The sequence below is a fragment of the Caloenas nicobarica genome, chromosome 15 (genome assembly GCF_036013445.1).
Source record: "Caloenas nicobarica isolate bCalNic1 chromosome 15, bCalNic1.hap1, whole genome shotgun sequence".
In the NCBI taxonomy this organism is placed as follows: Eukaryota; Metazoa; Chordata; class Aves; order Columbiformes; family Columbidae; genus Caloenas; species Caloenas nicobarica.
The window spans coordinates 8,693,596-8,710,843 of NC_088259.1; the positions used below are offsets into that span (position 1 = coordinate 8,693,596).

The window sequence follows — 17,248 nt, forward strand, 5'->3', positions numbered from 1 at the left end:
TTTTGTGGCCCCATCGTGCCTCAGAGCCAGCGCCACGGGATGGGGCTATGGCAGACAAACACCCCCAGCACCTGCGATGCCACGGGGACAGACGGGAGGCTCACATGGCCAGAGAGGGCTGCAAAGAGACAGTTTAGCCATTGACAAAATAACAAAGCTCACGAGTCCTTTTCAAGCTCTCTCGTCCCTGCCCTTTCCAGCAACCCTTGTACCTGCCCCCAACAGATCTCACTCTCAGAAAAAGAGGCAGTGACGTGTCTGCGCTGTTTGTCAGCTCTGAGCAGCCCGCTCAGCCGGTTGTCGGTGAGCTGGGGCTCCATCGTCTGTGTTTTTAAATAATCTGTTTTCAGGAGTGTCTCTGCTTTCCCAGGATTCCAGCAAACCCGCCCCAGCTGCAGCAGCTCCGGCGACATACGGACTCTCCTGGGAACAGGCTGAGGGTGACAGGAGCTCCAGGAACCTGTCCCCTGCTCGCTGGGGCTCCACAGTCAGTTCTGGCCACATTCACTAATAGTTGCCATTATTGTAAACACGGAGATTGGCTGTAAATGCTCCTGGTCAAAAATTACAATGTGAGAGGTTTCTGCCTCCGGCTCCGGCTCCTCTGTCCCGGGAAGAGGATGCTCAGGTGATGAAGGGGACGCTCGCCCAGTGTAACAGGCACCAACAACCAGACAACAGCCCATCAACACCTGCCAGGAACCCTCTGCACACAAAAGCCATCCATCAAGTACAACACGCTCAAATAGCAGCAAACATCCTGAGGCCAAAAAGACAGGGAATTGGGAGGCACAAAATTCTAATTGCATGAATGCTACTTAATTATTTTGAAGGTTACAAGAGAGCCCTAGAAGCTTTATACAGCAGCCTTTGCAGAAATTTCTACCACACTTTTCACAATTCCGCCCTGCTACTAGAACAGTGCTGCTATTCATGCTGACCAGCAGCAACCGGCTGATTAAGACACAAATCTCAATATTACTAATAAAACAGCAAGTGTCAGAAATAATAGCCATTATAAGCGTGTATGATTTCAGCTGCAGAATGGAAGAAAAAAAAAAAGAACTTTTATGGTGACTTGCCAATAAATTGATCTCTGGGGAACCATCAAACAGAGGACGCCTTTCTCTAAAGCAATCACTGATGGCCTGTGAGCAGAGAAAATACCCAGCTCTGCAGGAAAACCATGGCAGGGCATTGGAAACACCGCAGAATCTCAGCAAAGGCATGTGGGACAGGTCTGTGGGTCTATCAGAGTCCACATCAAGCAGAGGAATTCCAGGGCAGGGAAAGAGGGCACAAAAGGGAACATTATAGAAAATGAGGGGACATTAAAGAGGAGAGATTGGATAAAAAGAAGGTAAGGCAAAGAAAGGAACAAAGGAGAGATGTTTATAAAAGTATCCAAACTTTGAACCACTGCAGTGGTCACGGACAGAAATTCCTGACCTCAGCAGATTTAGAAAAGCCTCCATCCAGCCAGTGAAGGTCAATTGATGAGATCTGTATCCAAGAAAGAAATGCTGAAGGAAGGGCAGGGGCTGTTGCTGAGTGAATCCCTAACTCTGGTCCTAGCAGAAAAGCCAGAGAAATCCAGTGCACAGCTGGTCCCTTCACCCTTCCTGAGGAACACGAGAAAAGGGAAGGTCTCCCTGTGCGGTGGACTGGCAGCGGGTTTGCTGTCAGAGACCGCAAGAAGGACAGACAGAGATGAACGATCTCGTACTCTGCGCAGAAAAGGCAGCAGAGAAACAAGATGCAGGAAGAGCAGCTCGGGAGCGGGATCAGACCACGTTCCTCCTGCCAGAGGAGCAGCCGTGGAGCAGAAGTCAAGTGCGACCGCCCTTCATACAAGCCCGGGACAGCACGGCAGCCGGGGCCGGGTGCTGGCAAGTGACACAGCCAGGGATTTACAGCCTGAAATCCGGGACTCCTCACAGAAAAATCTCAGCCTGTCAGCGTCAGTGACGGCATGTGCAGGGCCCGTCAGGCTCCTGGAGCAGCTGTGTGGAGAAGGAATGGGCACGCGGGGACCGGGGGGACCCTGTTCAGCTTTGGGGGTGGCTGGTTGCTCTGGTTTCCGAGCCCTGGACATCCTCGAGCAGGGGGCTCAGACACCCAACCCGCACTTTCCACATCAGCAGCACCTGGGACCCCAATGGAAGAAACACAGTTACTGCTAAAAAATAGAACATTGGCAAAAGGAGGTGAACACTGAGCACAGGTGGAGGAGGAAGCACAGCGCCAACCGACTGAAAACCAGGGGTTTGGCTTTCAAAACGGCCCAAACACGCAGCTCACACCTAAAGCATGTACCAAGATGCCTGGAAATCAGTAGCTCCTTGCACCAGAGAAAACTGCTTTGCAAACAGGAGAGGCATTTCTAGAAGGAACCTCTCAGCCCTCCCTCTCCGCGCTGGGAGCGGTTCTGGCCCTGCAGCATCAGCCCAGGTTTGCCCAGCTGCTAAAGAACCAACCCTGTTTGAAGGGCTGCAGGTGTCCAGATGAACAGCAGCAACAGGCCCCAAAAGAAACAATTCAAATCACCAGCAGCACACCTCAAATTCTAAAATTCCAAATCCCTGGGGAGTAGTCAAGAATTTGCAAGCCACTCGCAGGCTGAAATTCCTTCATATACAAAGCTTATGTGCAAATAACAAAACAAAAATCTGCAGAGATGACCCCGGTTAATCCCACCATGTAAATCCTTCCCTGGAAACCACACACGGCCCCAGCTGGTGACAGCACACATGGAAGCCCAACAGTACCACCTGGTGGGAATCCTTCTCTGCTACAGCCAGAACCAGAAAAATCATTCAATTCTTTCAGCGCATTGAAATAAGCCGGTTTTAAACGGCAGCAGATCCTCACACCAACCCCAGAATCCACTCCTGGACACCAAGAGCAACCCACCAGAAGCTCTGGGCTTAAAAACCACAGGTTTGTCAGAAGCACAGAGAAACCACTTTAGGGAAAAAGGCAACAAGAATAGTGTCCCAACCCCCACACCATTTCCTGTAAGCTCATCTATCCAGATGCAAGAAAAGATGCACAAGATTTTTTTGTTTTGTTAAGACAAGCCAAAATTTAGAGACAAGTGAATTACAACAGCCACAGGAGACTGAACATTATCCTATCCACCAGCATCAAAACCAAAGAGGTTTAAAATCCCAGTTGCTGGCACCTCGACTCTTAGACGTGGTAATTTCACATCCACGTCCTTTGTTATTGCAGAATTGTTTGGACAGGCAGAGCTGCAGTTGCAGACCCACAGTTTCCAGCAGCTGCTACTCAGCCTGTGCTGCCGCAGCGCAGATCACAACCCAGACAGGGAAACCAGAGAGGAAACGGGGATTGCCGAGGGTGAGGAAAACAGCACGAACTGTACTGCTGGAGATAAAAAAATTGTCAGGTGTCTCCTGACTTTATAGGAGACCAGATACAGAAACATATCTGGACAATTGCCAGCACGCTAAATAGCAACTCTGGGGCTTTCTGTTGTACCCCATTAGCTTTCAGGAGATGGCAAATTGCTGCCAGAGTAAATGTGTTCTGAGAGCAGGGAAGGGAGTGGGAGAGTGTGGAGCCAGAGAGAGAAAAAGTGAGAAATAGGAACGAAGAGAGGAATGAGATGCATGTAAAGAAGAGACACAATCAAGGAGTGTGAACAAAAAAATAAAGAGGTAGGATGAAAAGGAGAAGGGCAATTCAGATGGTGGGAAAGTTGAGTAATATTTGCAAGAAACAGGCCTTGAAAGGTGAAGCGAAAGCTGAGGCAGGTGATGGAGCAGAAGGATCTCCGGCAAAGGGCAACACTTCCTGCAGTGCTCCCACAGACAGAGCCTGGCCTACCCTACCATCCTCCTGCTCTGCAGGAGCTGGCCTCACACAGTCTAGCACAACTGTCAAATGATTTATTTATTTATAGGTCAAAAAGCCAAATCATAAAGTGAGCTCCTTCCACATTTTCTCCCCAACTCAAGTTTCCCAGCACCGGAAAGTTTGGTACCAGTATGTTCGATCTGGAAGGAAGGGAATGTTAAAATCCCAGCAGCGCTGCCTGATGCCATTGTGCAATGGATAAATTACAGACCAGCGGCAGGGACCTGTCTTACCGGAGCTGGCCCGTGGTGTTTCAAAGGCAGCGCAGCAGTGTCACTGCCTTATCAGCTGCTGAGCAGGAGGCAACAAGCTCAAGTTCAGGAATGAACTTTATCTGGTGGCACCAGTTCCCACGGAGCGCCTGCAAAAGAGGAAAGATTTCAGCTAATGACATGGTGCTTTAAGTCTCAATGCACTTCGCTTTCTGGAGGGTCCATTCAGTCTAGTGCCCCATTTCTGCTTCTTCAGGAAAGAAAGAGCCCAGTGGAACACAGACAGTAAAATGTGAGTGTGAGGGGAAGCAGCAAACAGGAGGGAGTGGACTGGCCATGGGAGGTGGAGAAGGGACCCTTGGGAGCACGTTGCACAGAGCAGCCACCCCAGCACTGAGTGGAATCGGCTCCACGGGCCAGAGCGGAGCCCAGAACAGCATCAGTTTGCACCCCAGGAACAGCGTCTGACCAAAATCCTGCTGGAAAGCCGCCGATCACCCGTTTGGAGACCTCAGCAGCCGCCCACGGCTGGGTCACGGCTGCCCGTTCAACAAGGCAAAACATCCCCTCACAGCTGTTGTCACCGATACCAAAGAATTTGGTGCCAGGTCTGCAGTGAGATCCCATGACACGGGACTAATGACACGCTGATGGCACCGGGGCTTCGCATACGTCTAACCCAGGGCATCCACGGCTGTTTCAACTGTGATTCACATGCATGCACAATGTTGGATGTGCTGGTAATGACGCCTCTGTTAAGTTTAATGGAGTTTTACAGAAGGTCAAGGCAGACCATAAAACAAAGAATATATTCAAACAGAATAGAAACTGGTTACTTGCAAAAAGCAGATTCCAGCCTTGTCCTTGGATAGATGTTCTGAGAGAGAAAATCTCCCGCTTCTGAAGGACACACACGTTCCTGCAAACCGACACTTTACACAGGCTACGAGGTGACCGAGTGCTCGAGCAGGCACATTAAATACTGACATCACACACAGCAAGGAGGTTTCTGGCCTTTATTTGAAGGCTTTTAACAGTTACAGTAAGAATTGTCATTGCAAACCAGGAATTCTTAAAAAAATTGAACAAGAAAAGTTAAAAAAACATCCACAAGTCCACCTGCAAGTAAGACATGTTGGTACAGAAAGGAGGTGTGAGCTTTTGCTTCTTCCATTCCGCTCGTTTTTCAAAAATCTGATAGAACTAAGATACTAAAAGGTTGTTCCAGCAGGTGAGCATTTAACACTTAACAGCAAATACTGTACCAGTGTGACAGAGTAGCTATGTTAAGCCTATGGGTTTGAGTTGGGCTTATTGTTATTTTTTTCCCCAAATGACATTAAAAAACACATTATGCCAAGATATCTAAAACGTAGTCAGAAGTTGCCTACATGAGTTTGTCCACATTCTCTTTATAGCTCATCTTGGTAGCAAAGAAGTGATTTCAGCAATTGGAAATCTCAGCACCATTTGACTGCCAAGACTGGAGTTTCAGTTCGGTTTATAATGGGTCCCCACACTCAGTCTCACCAGGCACACCAGCACTACCTGTGACTACCCATGCTCTCAGCACAAAATCACCTTTGCTTCCTTCGCTAGCAGAGATCAAAAGCAACCTACTGCAAGCCCTCTGCAGACCTGGGCGCTCCACAACTCCACACGCCATCTGCTTCAAGAGAGACCTGAAGCAACCAGGCCCCAGCACAAAACTGGCTGCAAAGAGCAGCCACCCCAATTCAGCACATGCTATTGCCATCTTTTGCTTTGAGTTGCTGGAACAATGGAATGTTTAGAGATGAAAAAAATATGCTTCCGACCTGAAAGCAAGTAAGAAACGGTGAAGAAGATTTTATGTGCATCACAACCCCTGTCCTACGCCTGCACTCCCGCAGTGCCACACGGGTTTACACCAGCAGCAAAGACAGCAAAGAGGACTCAGCACAGGGAGGACGATCTGCAGGACAGAGCCCACAGGGACACCCTGCACAGGGTCACACGCCACAGCACCTCTGGAGATGCTGGTCTGTGCACACGTTTGTGCCAGTAACACCTGAGCTCACCTGTGAGACACACTTCAAACCCAGCTCAGCTCAGCCAAGCTGCTCAGACTGCTGACAGGGCAGGGAATGGCCCGTTTGTAACGAATAACCAGTGTCTGACCAGCTTTAAAACACTTCAAATCATTCTGATATCCATGCCCGTTTTCACGCCCGTAGGACGCCAACAACACACTCACGTTTCATCTGCTTATGAGAGGGGAAATAAAAACCAACCGAAACTCAAGCGCCGCCTTCCCCAGCGCACCCTGAGGAGTTTCAGCATCACTGGGACCGGGGAGCCGACAGTCCAGGTCCTGCGAGCTTCACCACGAAAACCATCACGGGCTTCAGCTTCACCGCACCTGAAAGCACGAGAGACTCCAGCAGACATGGCACTCTTGAAATACAGAACTTTATTTAGAAACTGCTTAAAATAGAAAAACCCTGTCAAGAAAAATCCAAGTCAAATATGGTTTCTCAGTAAAATGGAGCTTTAGGGCAACAAAAGTCTGAAAGGCCACAAGAGAAATAGCACCACTGCAATTTCAAACAATGGCTAGTACTTGCATTTTTGGCATTCACTGAATTCGGGTTTTTCCTCGGAATTTCACAAATATTCATGCACTACACAACAATTACCATAAAATGCTCTCCTACACACATTTCAGGACAAGCTACCACCAGAAACAAATGGATACAAGCACAACAGGACCAATCAGTCTCAGTAGTGAAGGGGATCAGAAGTCTTGCGGGATCTTGCCAAACACAACAGTAATGAGGAGCATGACAGCAAAAAAGGACAGTTATGGAAAGTACTTTAAATATTAATATTTAAGTTAGTCTCAGTACTGTATTTTCTGCAATAACATTAACTCTGTTAGCCAGCATTTTTTAGTTTTTACCCCAGACTACTGAACTGGCAAGAATTATTATTAGATATGCCCTGGTTCGAAAGGAAAAATAAAAATTAAAAAAAATAATTAAAAAAAAAAGACAAAAAGCATCATCCTCATGTGCTCAGTTCACTTTCATCCTGTGATAGTTGCACAGTGCAAGTCCTATTAGAGCTGTGGGGTTTGATCAGCATTCCTTAGCATGGGAAAGAGAACAGAACACGGGAGAGACCAGAAAGTAGAAAAAGAAACAGGACAAATAGAAACAAGAGCTAGGAGGGAAAATTACTTCTGAGGACATTTTAGGCAGTAGGACTGGATGATGTTTGCTTTTTTGTTTTGTTTTTAAATTTTGTTTTTTCTTACAGAAAACACAGTACATTTTCGCAAAGTCATTAGCCACAATGCCATAGAAAAAGGCTTTAGCACTCTTCAATGTAATTTATGTGTCTCAGCTGTTCATACTCCCTCTAATCTTGTGACAGGCAACGTTAAGGCCCATTTCATCGAGAACTAATCACTTAGTAAGCAGCTTTCCCAGGAATGGAGTTTTGTTTTAACAGCCCCTTTGAGCACTTGCTGACACAGTGAGATCGCCGTGCGAGGTTAACGGGCGCCTACCCCAATGTGACGCACATAAAATCTCCTGTCACATCACTTCAATTTGGCATATGGAAGCATATTTTAAATACTCTTAAGGCATTTTATTATAATTTCTGTGCTGCAATTTCACATTAACTCAATCTTTCTGTGAGTCAGAGTCTTTCATTTCTCTACTACACCACCTTGGATATAAAAATTCTCTCCACAAACCAGTGTTTTACCAGCAAACCATTCTGCACCAAGTTCCAAATATTCAGCCTCCTGCTCCCTCCATCTCTCCCCTGGATGTGAATACTGCTCTGCTACAAAGTGAGAAAGAGCTCCCAACTCAAACCCACTGTCCAAGTGAAACTTCCGCAAAGTGCACTTTAAGAAGAGGTACTTTTTTTGCTTATGAAAAGAAACCAGTGAGTCCTCTAAGAATAAAGTGGAGTATTTTACAGTTAAGCACATGATCTGGGGCAAAGAATTCTGATGTTGCTGCTCTGCTGGTACAGTATGTGGCCTGTTAATACTCTTCTTGTTCCTCCTGCGGTGCTCCTTCGTCAGGTATCACAAAGCCTTCCTGAAGGACAATAAAACAAGGGTTTTAATGAAAATCTGATGACAAACCAGTTCCTGGCTACTCTGTAGGTTGTTTGTTTTGGTTTTTTCCCTTTTACTGAGGATAGATACCCTCAAGTCACCATCTACAGCATCAAGATATATTACCAGAAAAGTTATTTTTCTCATCTTTGATCTATTTGGTACACACTCTTCATGAAAGGCTAACCTTGTTTGCTGCCTGACTATAATTATATTATCTGTTTCTTTATTACAGGGAAAAGCTAGGCCATAAACCTAAAGAAAAAAGAAAAGCTGAGGGAGCTCTGGAAAGCAAACCGGCTTCCAATTACAAGGGGAGGGAGGAACTATGCGATACAGCTTATACCAGATTACTTACATCTGTGGCATAAAGAATTTCCACAATCCTCTGCAACACTGGGTCATTCTCCCCTTCATTCTCCTGGCAGATCAGTTCAATGTTCCTCAGTTTGCCAAAGTAGAAGTCTCTCTCCTTCTCCAGATCTTCAACAGTAAGTTTCAATACATTGATCTGCCAAAAACATCAATAATGAGTTACCCACCAGAGACAGAATTCAGTGGTATCTATTGGAAAGGCAGGGTCTCAAATTTCTCAGAACAGTGTGAATACGCAAAGCACTTCGGAAGTAACCAAGATGGGGGAAGGGGGACTCGAAGGAGGAGAAGGTCTATTTCTTACAGTGCAATCTATTGCCACAACACCCAGTCCAACACATGCAACACCACTTGGAAATTCTAAAGGCTGATTACATGAAATAGGTAAAACACTAACTGCCTGCAGCTTTCTTTGCTAGCACATTCTTGCAAGACAACTCTCATACTGATGGTGGTTTCAGTTGCGCTCCATTCAGCATTTCGGCGGAGCAGCAGCTGCTCGGAGCTTGGCCGGAATGCTGCAATGCTGCAGCACAGCTGTGGAAACACTTAACGCTACGTGTGACATGGCACATGCGAGGTTTAAATGTCTGCATCCTCGCAGACTGCAAAAGGGGGTTCGCTCCCAGCAGGAGAGCAAGGCCACAACAAGGAAGGCTTCTGATTCAGTGATGTGAAACAAGACGACTAAATTCACATCACTTTCTTCTATCTGCCTGATGCTATCACTTCATGCCATTATTAATAAAATAAAATCTGCACACAGATCTCCAAGCACAGCTCAGCGGACAGGCCTGTTCTGGGGAACACACCTGCTCAATCAGTCCTGCCGATTCGTCGTCTCCTGCCGCCTTTTTGACCATTCCAGTCCCAGACTTGGGGGTCCCTGCGGTTCTCTGCGTCACCATGGGCCTCTGTGGGGCTGCAAGATCAAGTCAGGGTTAGTTCCTCCCAGACCATCTTTCTTCCTCCCATGGAGGTCCTATTCCCCTTCCAAACACGCTTGGGTATGTAAGATTCCTTCCTTCTTGACTCCATGTGACATCACCATTTTGGGGGCTTTTTGGCACGTGTTGGCACCAATCCTTGCCATTTTCTCTTTCAGAGAAGATTGTTTTTCCTGTAGCTCCCTGATAAATGGGTGCTACAGGATGACTCACAGTTTGGAGCCAGCATCTCTGAAACAAGGGCCAAGCCACCATAATTTCATACACTGATTTTAAACAGCAACCCAGTCCTATTTTCCCCAGAGTTTTTAATAGTCTAGATAATCTTTTAACTATTTTCTCTACCTGCACTGCCAGAACTGAGAGATTTCTTGGGTTTGTTCACAACAGGAGCAACAAGGTTTGGCACTACTGTCTCCTGGCCTTGTCGAGCAGCAACAGGATCATATTCCTTCCCATCGTAGTTTGCATCGAAAAATTTTTTGAACCACTGAACGAACTCAAAGTTGTCCTGAAATTTTCCTTTCACTAGTTTGTCCACAGGAATTATCTGCAAGGGGGGGCGGGAAAAAAAAAAAAGTCAAATTCGTATTAAGGGTAGAGAACCTCTCTGTCTCTTTTTATATAAAAAAAGTTTTTAAATTATTGCACTAAGATATGCAAATGTAATTCTTTGTCCAGTCTAGAGAAAATCCATGAACATAACTGTATGTCAAATAGTAGGATTTTTGCTAATTGGAATTAAAAACAAACCATCCTTTCACTGTGAGGGTCCAAATAATCTTAAATAATTTTGCAGCAAGGTTTCTGCTACACCAAGTTTCAACACCGAAGTTGTCTCTGTACACCTGAAGCTGGTTCTGGTTTTCATGAATCTGAACTGCTGACCAGTTCAGGGCCTGGCAACACGCAGAGTTGCTACAGGGTCTAAACATCACCTTGTTAGCAGACGACAATTACGGTTTCTCTGGGATGAGGAGTGCAAATGCAGATTACTAAAAAGATGCAGCAGACAGTGAAGTTCTGTCTGCAGGCCGTGAGCTGGGGAGCCGGTACCGCTCTGCAGTCAGCGGGGCTGGCGGCCCAGCCCAGACACGCTGCACAAGTGGCTGAGCGTGAGCTGCAGCCGCAGCCAACGGCACGAGCTGCCTCTTAAAGCCAGGGAAATGCATCAACACAGCTGCGTTCACCCCAAGCGTTACCTGCAGAACCAGCCCTCCATAAGCATCGCTGTCTTTCGATCTGAAAAGGTTTTTTTGCAGATCTGATTTTGACCAACTTAACATCACAAATGCTTGTAAAGAGGAATTTGAGATCCTCAGAACCACCACAGCAGGAGGTGATGGAACACACCTGGTCTAAAGATGGTGCAAACGGGGAGCGCAACTCAACCTTATCTCACAGAAACGTTGGTATTAGTCTGTGCTACAGAAGTTGCACAGAACTAAAATGGAAAAATTCATCTCATCACTAAAAACCGAAAACCCAGCCATGGCTGGAGTAAAGCAGATATTGTCCTAAATCCAGTGAGGACCCCAATGCAAACCAAAACCAAATATTTTGAGATTTACAAACCAAGAGCAAACTCTGTTCCCAGTTTTATTCAGCTCTAAATTCGAAAGTATGTTCCATCTACTTCGACATCAAGAGCACAAAGAATCAGTTACAACCCAGCTTACTTTGTCCACACCCATTCGTTTAAAACCTGCTTGTAGAACCTTGAAGTTTTGAATGTACTCGTGTTCCAATTTTGCTTGAAACTTCACTTTCTTGAGCGCTACAGAACCTGGGAAAAGCATGTCCATAAACTGACAGTATGCAGCACCTGCCAAAAGAAAAGGAACACAAATCCTGGGATGATCGAGCTCACCAGCCCACCCAAGTACCATTTCAGTCACATCAGCACGTTGACCTGACCCATTTCTCAGCTCCACCATCTCTTAAAGGCAACAAAAGCAAGAGAACGGGAGCCTCCGGTCTCCTGTTTGGTGCAGTACAGCCCTAGCTCTGCTTAAGCGAGCTGCAGAGCCGACTCTCGGCCTCATGACTCGAACTCTTATGAACAAGAACAATCCTGCCTCCATAATTCCAAGAGAAAAGACAAAATCCAATGAGTAATTCGACTTTCTTCACGGATATCAGTACAAATCCGAGATGTTACATGTGTCCAGCAAGCACGTAATCTCTTACCAACAATGACAGGACTAGAAAAGGAATTATTCTAAAAGTTATTTTTAATCATTATTAAAATAGTGATACAGTTACTTACTACAGACAGAACCTATACACAATTCAAGGTGCCCTCAAAGGTAAGAGGCCAAAATAAGGTGGATTAATTTAAATCAAGCCTTAATCAAATAACTGAAATAACACAGTCTTTCTTTCCATTAATTTTAAATCCTTCATGTCCTTCAATTCAGCTCTTACTGTAATAAGAGCAGAAGAGGGATTCAGTTCAGCCACAAAGAGCAGACAATCACCTCAAAAAAATCAGCTTTTGTAGAATATACACACCCAATAAAAAAAGATATTTTTAAACTATAACCTCACTCTGCAGTGATGATATGCAACTGTGTGCCGCTGAAAATACATACCCAACATTCTGAGCGTTACTCCCCCACCAATATGGATGGAGAGTCATGGGACCCTTAACCTAAAACAGCTTTTGTGAGATATTCAAAGGCCAAGAAGTAACACACTGCGGTGTTGCCCTCAACTAGTTCATTCATCTCAACCACAGGTAACACAGAAAGTCCTATATTGTTCATTTTTATCAAGATATTTTGCAGGTCTTTAGGGCTCCCACTTTCACTTGCTACTAGAAGATTGCTGATTATGCACTGGTGCAAATAAAAAAATCTTGCTGTTCGATCTCCACTGCCCTTCAGTTCACTTGCTGAAGAACTCCAAGGGCCAGCTCAAAAACAGATGACTGGCCAGAAATGAGGCTTTTGCCAACTCTGGGTAATCCAAACAACAAACACCATAAAAAGCACAAGCATCACAGCATAAGCCAAGGGTCGTCTGTAGTGTGTTTACGCAGCCTCAACTCACTGCTGTCACCACTGCCCTTGCCAGAGGGAGCACAGCAAGCCTGGAAACTCCCGTTTGCACATGACTGTGACAGGCAGCGAAAGCCGCTTCCACGCCTGCACAGGCACCAAGTATTTTTGCAGACACAGGAAAGGGCCATTACTCAGCACATACCACATCAACAGCTCTCAGCCTTCTCCTGACAACAGGTGAGCTAAAATTCTGCAGAGCCACTACTAATTATCCTTACTTCTCGGAGACAGAGCTCCTGCAGCGTTCAAGACTCACCGATTCTGAGCAAAACTTCAGCCACACGAATCAGCGCTGCACACAACAAGATTTTAAGCTGCCTATCTGAAAGCGGCCAAGGCTCATCATTTCCCTTCTGCGGCTGTAGAGCTTTAGCTCCTTTCACACTTAGAGTTTTTCTCCATCATCTCAGTAGACAAAAGCCACTAGATACCTGTCAGATGTCTATTGTAAGTCCTCTGCTTCTCTGTAATCTTTGTGAATGTTTCTTCCGTGGACTCAGCCACAGGCTGTACTGACAGTCGCAAACTTATTTTAAATATATTCTTCCTTTTATTCCACCTCCATTGTCCACGTCTCTCATTCTGTGAGCAACACCTTATCTCAAACTCACTGTGCGAGCTACACTTCCACTTTTCACCAGTCTCTTCCACTTGCTTGCTGCCGTTATCCAAATCACCATCTTTTACCTAGGCTGTATTTTTAGCCTTGGGTTTTTTTCAGCTCTTACTCCACAGACTATTATTTTTCTTCATTTCTACAAGCCTCCTCCCACACAGACAGTCTCCTCCCTGTGATGACCCTTGGCTCCACTTCACTATCACAATCACTTCCCCTTTCCTGCCTACAGCTCTGGCCGAGATCCGGCTGGGCTGGCAGAGCCAAACACGCTCCTTGCCCACAAGGATTTGTAAAGTCCTGCAGATGAACTCAAGAACCACCAGTTGCCTTTCTTCTGCCCCACCTCCCGGATCTCCTGGCAGTTCTCTTCCATAAGAAACCACATTTTCTTATGCTAGTTACTGCACTTGTACAACTTACTCTGTCCCTCAAGACTGAACGCTTAATTCCTCGTTGGAAAACACAAAGAATCATAGAATCATTTCAGTTGGAAGAGACCCTCAGGATCACCGAGTCCCACCATAACCTAACCTGTCACTAAACCATGCCCCTAAGAACCTCGTTTAAACACCTTTTAAACCCCTCCAGGGATGGTGACTCCACCACTGCCCTCAGCAGCCTGTTCCAATGTTCAACGGCCCTTTCTGTTAAATTTTTTCCTAATATCCAATCTAAACCTCCCCTGGCACAACTTAAGGCCATTTCCTCTTGTCCTATCACTTGCTACTTGGGAGCTATCACTTGCTGCTTTTCTCCACATTAACTCCCATTACTTCTTATTGCCTCTACACTGCAGTGAGTCAGAGAACGTGCCTTTTCATTATGCTTACGTTATTAACAACCACTTCAATAAAACTGTAACCACAACCAGATTATGGCTGACATAATCTGGTTATTGACTGTGAATCTGTTCATAGCAGGAATTAAGCCGACGTGACTGCAGAGGGCCAGCACAGCCAGTTTGCATGGTGCAGCTGTATCTTGGCAGAACGAGGGCGCACACCAAATCTGGAATCTCCCCACTGAGCCCCCTTACCTGAGCACAGCTGTTCGATCTTGGTCAGCGTCAGCTGCAGAGACTCGTTGATCCACGCCAGCATGTCATGTCGACTCAAGTTATCGCTAGTCACTGAAGTAGAATACACATTAACTGCCATTTTCTGAAAGACACAACCAAAGGCATGAGTACCACAAACGGTAATGCTCCTCCACGTTTCCATCGCTTGTGTCAGGACACGCTCCCGGGGCTGCGGACACAAGAGCCCAGCGCACACGCCGCGGGGAAGCACAGTGGGGACACCCCGGCTCCGGCACACTGGGACAGGACGCGGCTTCGCATTTGTGGGAAGGCAAACGAATACCGAGGCAGCCCCGGGAAACTCCGATGGCAAGAATCACAGCTGCGGCGGGTCACCCGCCCCCTCACCCGCCAGCCCCGACACTTCCTGCTCCCCCGGGGAGAGCAGCCCCGAGCGGCCACTCCCCGCCCAGACCCGCCGGCACAAAGCGGAGCGGCCGCAGAGCCCCGGTACAGCTGCCGCCGGGCAGGCCCGGCCCCGCCGCACGCCCCGCGTCTTCCCCCGGCCACCACAGCGGCCGCTCCGCTCCGCCGGGCCCCGCGGCTCCCCGGCTCCCCGCCCGCAGAGAGGCGCGCCCGGGACAGGCGCGGCGCGGCCCGGCCCTGCAGGCCTCACGGCGGTCCCCTCGCAGCCCACCCGGGGCCCGCCCGGCCGCCCCGCCCGGCCCGACCGCTGCCCGAGCCCAGACCCGGGCCCGCCCGCCTGCGGCCCCGCCGCCCCCGCGCCGCCCCGGCCCGTTACCTGCCCCGCTCCGGCCCCGTCGCCTCCGCGTTCAAACCGGCCCCGCCCGCCTGCCCGGGACCACGTCACTCGCACGCTACGCGCTGACGTCACGCGTACGTCACGGCAGTTGTAGCGAGCGCCGCTCGCGGGCTCGGGATTGAGCCGAGAGGGGGCATGCGGTTGCTAGGGGGTGGGGAAACCTACCGCGTTGCTATGGTGGTAGCTCCGCCCGCCCCGCCGCGGGCTCGCCGGCTATTGGCGGTGTCGCTAGCCCCGCCCACATCCCTGCCATCCCGCGTGCCGGCGGCGTCTCACGGCTCCGGCCCGAGGCCCCGCAGTGGCACCAGGCCCGGCCTGGCCCCGGCCCGTCCCTGTCCCCGTCCCCATCCCCAGCCCCGGCCTGGCCCTGGCCCCGGCCCCTTCCCCAGCCCCGGCCTGGCCCCGGCCCCGTCCCGCCCCCCAGCCACGGCCCGGCTGCTCTGGGGTCACGTGTATGGTGTTCCCGAGGCGTGGGTCTTTGAAACTCCTGCCTCTGGAAACCTTGTTCTTCACACCAGGAATTTACCAAATAAGGGCTGTCCGGTCATACAGAAATGCAGATTTTTAATTACATGGCGGCAAACGGTAAACTGTTGACACGGATCCCCTTCCTTCCCACAGGAAAAACAGTAAAACTGCACAGATGTGGCAGTTTGAGTTTTCGCACTCCCAATACAAACAGTACAAAATGTGTTCAACAAAACAATACGCTTTTTATTTTTAAAAGATTGTATAAAAACCCGCAAGACTTTCAACATCAAAAATCCTTAGCCTAAAAAAATAGCACCAGGGAGAGCTAGAAACCCTTAAAAAGTATTTAAAAGGCATTTCTGAAATCTACCTCTCCTTACAACATCTTTATAAACACATAATAAAAGGCAGCTTTTACAGGGAAATACATGTCAAGGAAGACTTGTCTACTACAATTCTTACCAAGTAAGCTTAATGCCAAGACAATTCTCATTCCTCTTTGTTTACTTTCCCCAAGTCCTTTTTTTTTTTTCTTTCCTCTTTATTTTCATTTTCATCAGATAGGGAAGGATATGTGATCGAGTATGAAATCAGAGATGCCATGGAGCGGAGGGTACAGTAGCTTGGTTTGAAGAGATGAAGTGGTTGGTGGATGGCGGGGCCGGCCGGGGGCCGCGGGATTCGTGTCGTGACTCTGGGACGGGAGGGCAGCGAGGGGTCCAAACCCAGCGTGACGGCACAGTGCCACAAGCGTCCCCAGCACCCGCAGAGCCCACCCCACCGGCTGCCCAGCCAGGGAGCTGGTGACAAAGGTGGCACAGGATGCTCCTTGTCCCTGAGCCTTCGCAGAGCGCTGCAGATGCCAGCAGTGATGCTGAGGAGACTACTTGGCTTTCTCCAGTGTTTCCTTGTGTGTCATCACTTGAGAATGAACCCTCTGGGAAGACTCAAGAGCAACCTCTGGGCAGGATCAAGGAAAAATAAACCTTTACATGAGCTTGGCTGCCCCTCCTGCCCGGCTGAGTGCAGCTGTGGGTGGGAGCTGGGGAGAAGATGGTCCCAGAGCCTGGGGACAGGGCAGCAGCTGTACACAGCAGCTCCAAGGAGAGTGGAAAATGGGGTCCCCGTGGGTCAGAGGTAGAAAGAGCCCTGAGAACAAGTCAATTCCCTAGTGCTGTACAGCACCCAAGGGACAGGCTGGCTGCGGGCAGAGGGCTGGCCCAGGGTCTGCGCCCAGTTAATTGGAGAAGGCACCCAAGGACCTGGCCAGCCCCAGGTGACAGGTGAGCAGTGGCGGGGGGGGACACAGAGGCACAGAGCGGGAAGGACAGAGGGGGAAGGACAGAGGGGGGAGCGTCACAAGTTCTGTCAGTGCATTGAAATGTGCATCGGAGCTGCTAATACTGCTGGGGTTCGTGACATTGTACATGACATTTTCAGGGCTGTATGTGAAGACACGATGCTGACCACTCCGCTGTCCCTCCTGCTGATGCTCCGCATTCCTTTGGGCAACGAACGCGCAGAGAACGTTTTCCTTTACAGACCCCAGAGCCCAAATCTACTGTGCTCTATTACCGGTAAGCTTCTGAACCGCTCAGCAGGATTTTAAAATGTAAGGAAAAGTTTCAGACGCTCTAAAAACGAAGTAGTGAATATTTGTAAACTACAGCCAAACATGTAAAACAACATTTCTCAGTTCTAGCTAGAAAAGTAATT

General features: G+C 48.4%; 1 protein-coding gene across 1 annotated transcript; it reads right to left on the reverse strand.

Moving 5' to 3' along the window:
• Nucleotides 1-5,102: 5,102 nt before the first annotated feature.
• Nucleotides 5,103-15,116, reverse strand: MAPRE1 (microtubule associated protein RP/EB family member 1). The gene is made up of 7 exons (XM_065645777.1): nucleotides 15,041-15,116; nucleotides 14,257-14,380; nucleotides 11,216-11,361; nucleotides 9,882-10,086; nucleotides 9,402-9,511; nucleotides 8,573-8,725; nucleotides 5,103-8,194 (listed from the first exon to the last, which is right to left on the reverse strand). The coding sequence occupies exons 2-7, from the start codon at nucleotides 14,375-14,377 to the stop codon at nucleotides 8,138-8,140; spliced, it is 792 nt and encodes a 263-aa protein (XP_065501849.1). The 5' UTR covers nucleotides 14,378-14,380; nucleotides 15,041-15,116; the 3' UTR covers nucleotides 5,103-8,137.
• Between the last annotated feature and the right edge of the window lie 2,132 nt (nucleotides 15,117-17,248).

What these genes read in the sequence shown, in the direction of transcription:
- MAPRE1 (XM_065645777.1), bottom strand. Translation starts at nt 14,377, where the DNA reads ATGGCAGTTAATGTGTATTCTACTTCAGTGACTAGCGATAACTTGAGT. An exon ending in AACGAATGGGTGTGGACAAA is followed by an intron (nt 10,087 to 11,215) that starts GTAAGCTGGGTT and finishes CCCCCCTTGCAG; the next exon opens with ATAATTCCTGTGGACAAACT. An exon ending in AAATTCTTTATGCCACAGAT is followed by an intron (nt 8,195 to 8,572) that starts GTAAGTAATCTG and finishes ATTGTCCTTCAG; the next exon opens with GAAGGCTTTGTGATACCTGA.